This window comes from Triticum aestivum, chromosome 1D (assembly GCF_018294505.1).
Source record: "Triticum aestivum cultivar Chinese Spring chromosome 1D, IWGSC CS RefSeq v2.1, whole genome shotgun sequence".
Lineage (NCBI taxonomy): Eukaryota > Viridiplantae > Streptophyta > Magnoliopsida > Poales > Poaceae > Triticum > Triticum aestivum.
This window is the reverse complement of record NC_057796.1, coordinates 24,103,401-24,106,376: the sequence shown is the minus strand read 5'-3', so window position 1 is coordinate 24,106,376 and position 2,976 is coordinate 24,103,401. Positions and strand designations below refer to the sequence as shown.

Here is a 2,976-nt window from a genome sequence, read left to right as displayed (position 1 = left end):
ATATGGCTTTTGAGTCCTAATTGATGCTGCTTGGTTCCTACTTGTTTCTAATTGCTTGATCTAGAATACACCAGTCACCAAACAGCAAAATGAGCTGAGAGGTTTGTGTTAAGCGGCTAAGTGAATTCTGTTGCATTTTTGCACAATGTTATCATTGTGTAGCTGAAATCAATATGATGTGCCAGTGTAATGCTTGTGCAATGTAGTTGTCCAGAATGATCTGTCATTCTGCGCATATTTTAGAATTATACTTCTTTTCAAGCTCCCTGTACTAAGACCCTGGTGCCCGGGAGATCCTCTCTTTAGCACGTTGCGATGGATGTGCAGTGTGCTTTTGCTGGTGTAGGTTCAGGTGAGCAAGTGCATGGTGATCCAGGGATTTGTTGTGGTTTGCCCCTGATTCCTTACTTCTCTATCTTCTTTACTGCACCTCTGTTTCTTATAATTCGTGTTCTGTCTGCTCATGCCGCATATGGAGTTCCATGGATCCGAGAGATGTTTTGGGTGTCGCAAGCCAGCTGTTTTTGCCCATTCGCCCCAAATCATTCCCTCATGTTCAGTCCAAATTTATGGAGCGACCACTTCAGCCGATTCCTGGCAGTCAAGCAAATCTGAGCGCACGCCTCATGTTGGACAGGATGTGAGGCCCTCCAGCTGGCAACTTGGCTTTCTTTGATGGGCGTTGCCTTGCTGTGGACTCAAATGCTACTTTTCAGAAAATCCATCTTCATTCTGCAAATCTCTATGTTGTTCTTGCCCAGAACTTGCATGGCATTACAGTGTCGCTCTTTCGGTTGTTAATTTGTTTGTTAATTGTCAGCATCAACTGGTCTTCGTACTAATAGCACAAATTGAGCTTTTGGATGTACATCACTCTGTTGCTAGCTATCTGCATTTTTTTCTGATAGTTCCACCCTTGTAGATGAAAACACCGAGTTTACAACTTATGCAACTACTGTCAGACTCCAGATCCTTGATGGTTTTGCCTTCCTCTGCAATATGGATTACCCTGGTATGGAAGGGAGAACACCCTGGTATGGCAATCTTTCTATCATATACTTTGATTTGGAAATTGCACTTATTGGCTCGGTCAAAGCCTTTGGTCTGTGTGATCCAAAATAAGTCTCATCAGCTTATACTGAACCTGTATATTCTTTGGTAAAAAAAAGGATGGCGTGCTTTTCTTTGGCCAGTACAATTCTATTTCTCAAGTCCAGAGGATGATGTATCTGGACAGAGGGTGCGTAATACAGTTCAAAATCTGTTTGCTTTGCCTGATATAATAAACCTTATTCTCAGTGTTTTGTTTGTACTTTTTACCACATGATGCAACTTCTATAGCACATGATGCAACTTCTATAAGGCTCAGATGCTTTACTTTTCAGAGAAATCCACTTGCATTTTACAAATCTCTATATTGTCCTGCCCAGAACTTGCATGACATGGCAGTTTTGCTACTTTGGAAGTTGTTTGTTAGCATCCACATAGAGGTCTTCATACATAATAGCACAAATTGAGCTTTTGGATATATCACTTTATTGCTACCTATCTGCATTTTTCCCGATAGTTTCAATAATTTAGATGAAAACACCAAGTTCTAAGTTATAACTTATGCAACTATAGTCAGATTCCAGATCCTTGATGGTTTTGCTTTTCTCCTCTGCTATATGGATTACCTTCTTGGAGAAGGGAGAACACACTGGTTTGGAAATCTTTCTGTCATACACTTCTATTTGAAAATTACACTTACTGTCAGAGCAAAGCCTTTGGAAGTTTCGTCAGCTTATAATGAACCGGTATTTTCTTCGGTTAAAAGAGGTGACCTGCTTTTCTTTGGCCAATGCAATTGTATTTCTAAAGTCCAATTCCATATGAAATCAATTTTCATTTCACATGAACCCAGTCCAGAATGTATCTGGACACAGACGTGGTGTGTACTACAGTACTAAATCGGGTTGCTTGCCTGATATAATAAACCTTATTTTCAGTGTTGAGAACACAGCATGGTACGCAGGCATCAGGCGATTGGTTAACAGCACCGGAAAGCCAGGCCAGCCTTGAGCTTCTGGATGGTCGCCTCGTCAGTCTTGAACGACTTGGCAAGGACGGTGTTGTCGATGCCGGTATCAAACACAGCAAGGGGAACGGACACGAGCCCAGGTGTGGCGCTCCCGAATGCGGAGAGCGCCGTGGCGGTGCTGTTCCCTTGGTTGAACTGGTAGTGCACCGTCCCCTTGGGGAACACGAACATGTCGCCCGGGCCCAGGTCCTGGGTGTAGAGCCTGTTGGCGGTGTCGATGAACCCAACGGAGAGCGTGCCATGGGCGACGATCAGCAGCTCGGAGGCGCGCGGGTGTGTGTGTGTGGGGTTGACGGAGCCCGGGGGGAACGTGAGCATGGCGTAGGACACGCTCTGGCCGTTCAGGGCTGGGAACTCCATCATAGTGGCCTTGGTCAAGGTGAAACCGTACGCCGGCGTGCTTATGTCGCGGAAGCCGGTGTAAGTGAAGTAGTCACCGGTGATGTTCGTCGGGTTGGTGCTTGCTGGGATTACGAAGTCGGCCAGGATGTCTGGGTCGCCGGCAAAGACGGCCAGCGGGGCCGAGAGTGCCAGCAGCACCAACAACAAGGGGTAGGAGTTGTATGCCATTGAATCGGATGTCGTTAAGCTTGTTGATGATGTTTGGGTGCTAGCTTAGGGAGGATATATATACAGAATGCTATGGAGCTTTGCTCTTGTCATGGAGGTGGTGACTGGTGAGGACACACAATTTTAAAATTAAACAGCTTACTTTGTTGGGATGGATCGCCGGAGAAACCAAGAGTGTTTTTTTGTTTGTCTTTGTGCCTGCTGGCATACCTTGTTGCATAGAGACTAACTATTGCTGGCAAATATATATTAAGCCCGCTTTTGGATGCATATGGGCATCAAATAAATTGCCTATCCGGAATTCGACGGGTTTCTTGGTAAAGATG

The 2,976-nt window shown here is 45.1% G+C and overlaps 1 protein-coding gene across 1 annotated transcript; it reads right to left on the bottom strand.

Annotated features, from left to right (window-relative positions):
* Positions 1-1,981: 1,981 nt before the first annotated feature.
* LOC123163841 (putative germin-like protein 9-2) lies at positions 1,982-2,650 on the bottom strand. The gene has a single exon (XM_044581225.1). It carries the CDS (start codon positions 2,648-2,650, stop codon positions 2,030-2,032), a length of 621 nt encoding a protein of 206 aa, XP_044437160.1. The 3' UTR covers positions 1,982-2,029.
* Positions 2,651-2,976: the final 326 nt, after the last annotated feature.

Bases quoted from the DNA above. Each gene is read 5' to 3' on its own strand.
- LOC123163841 (XM_044581225.1), bottom strand. From the start codon at position 2,650: ATGGCATACAACTCCTACCCCTTGTTGTTGGTGCTGCTGGCACTCTCG.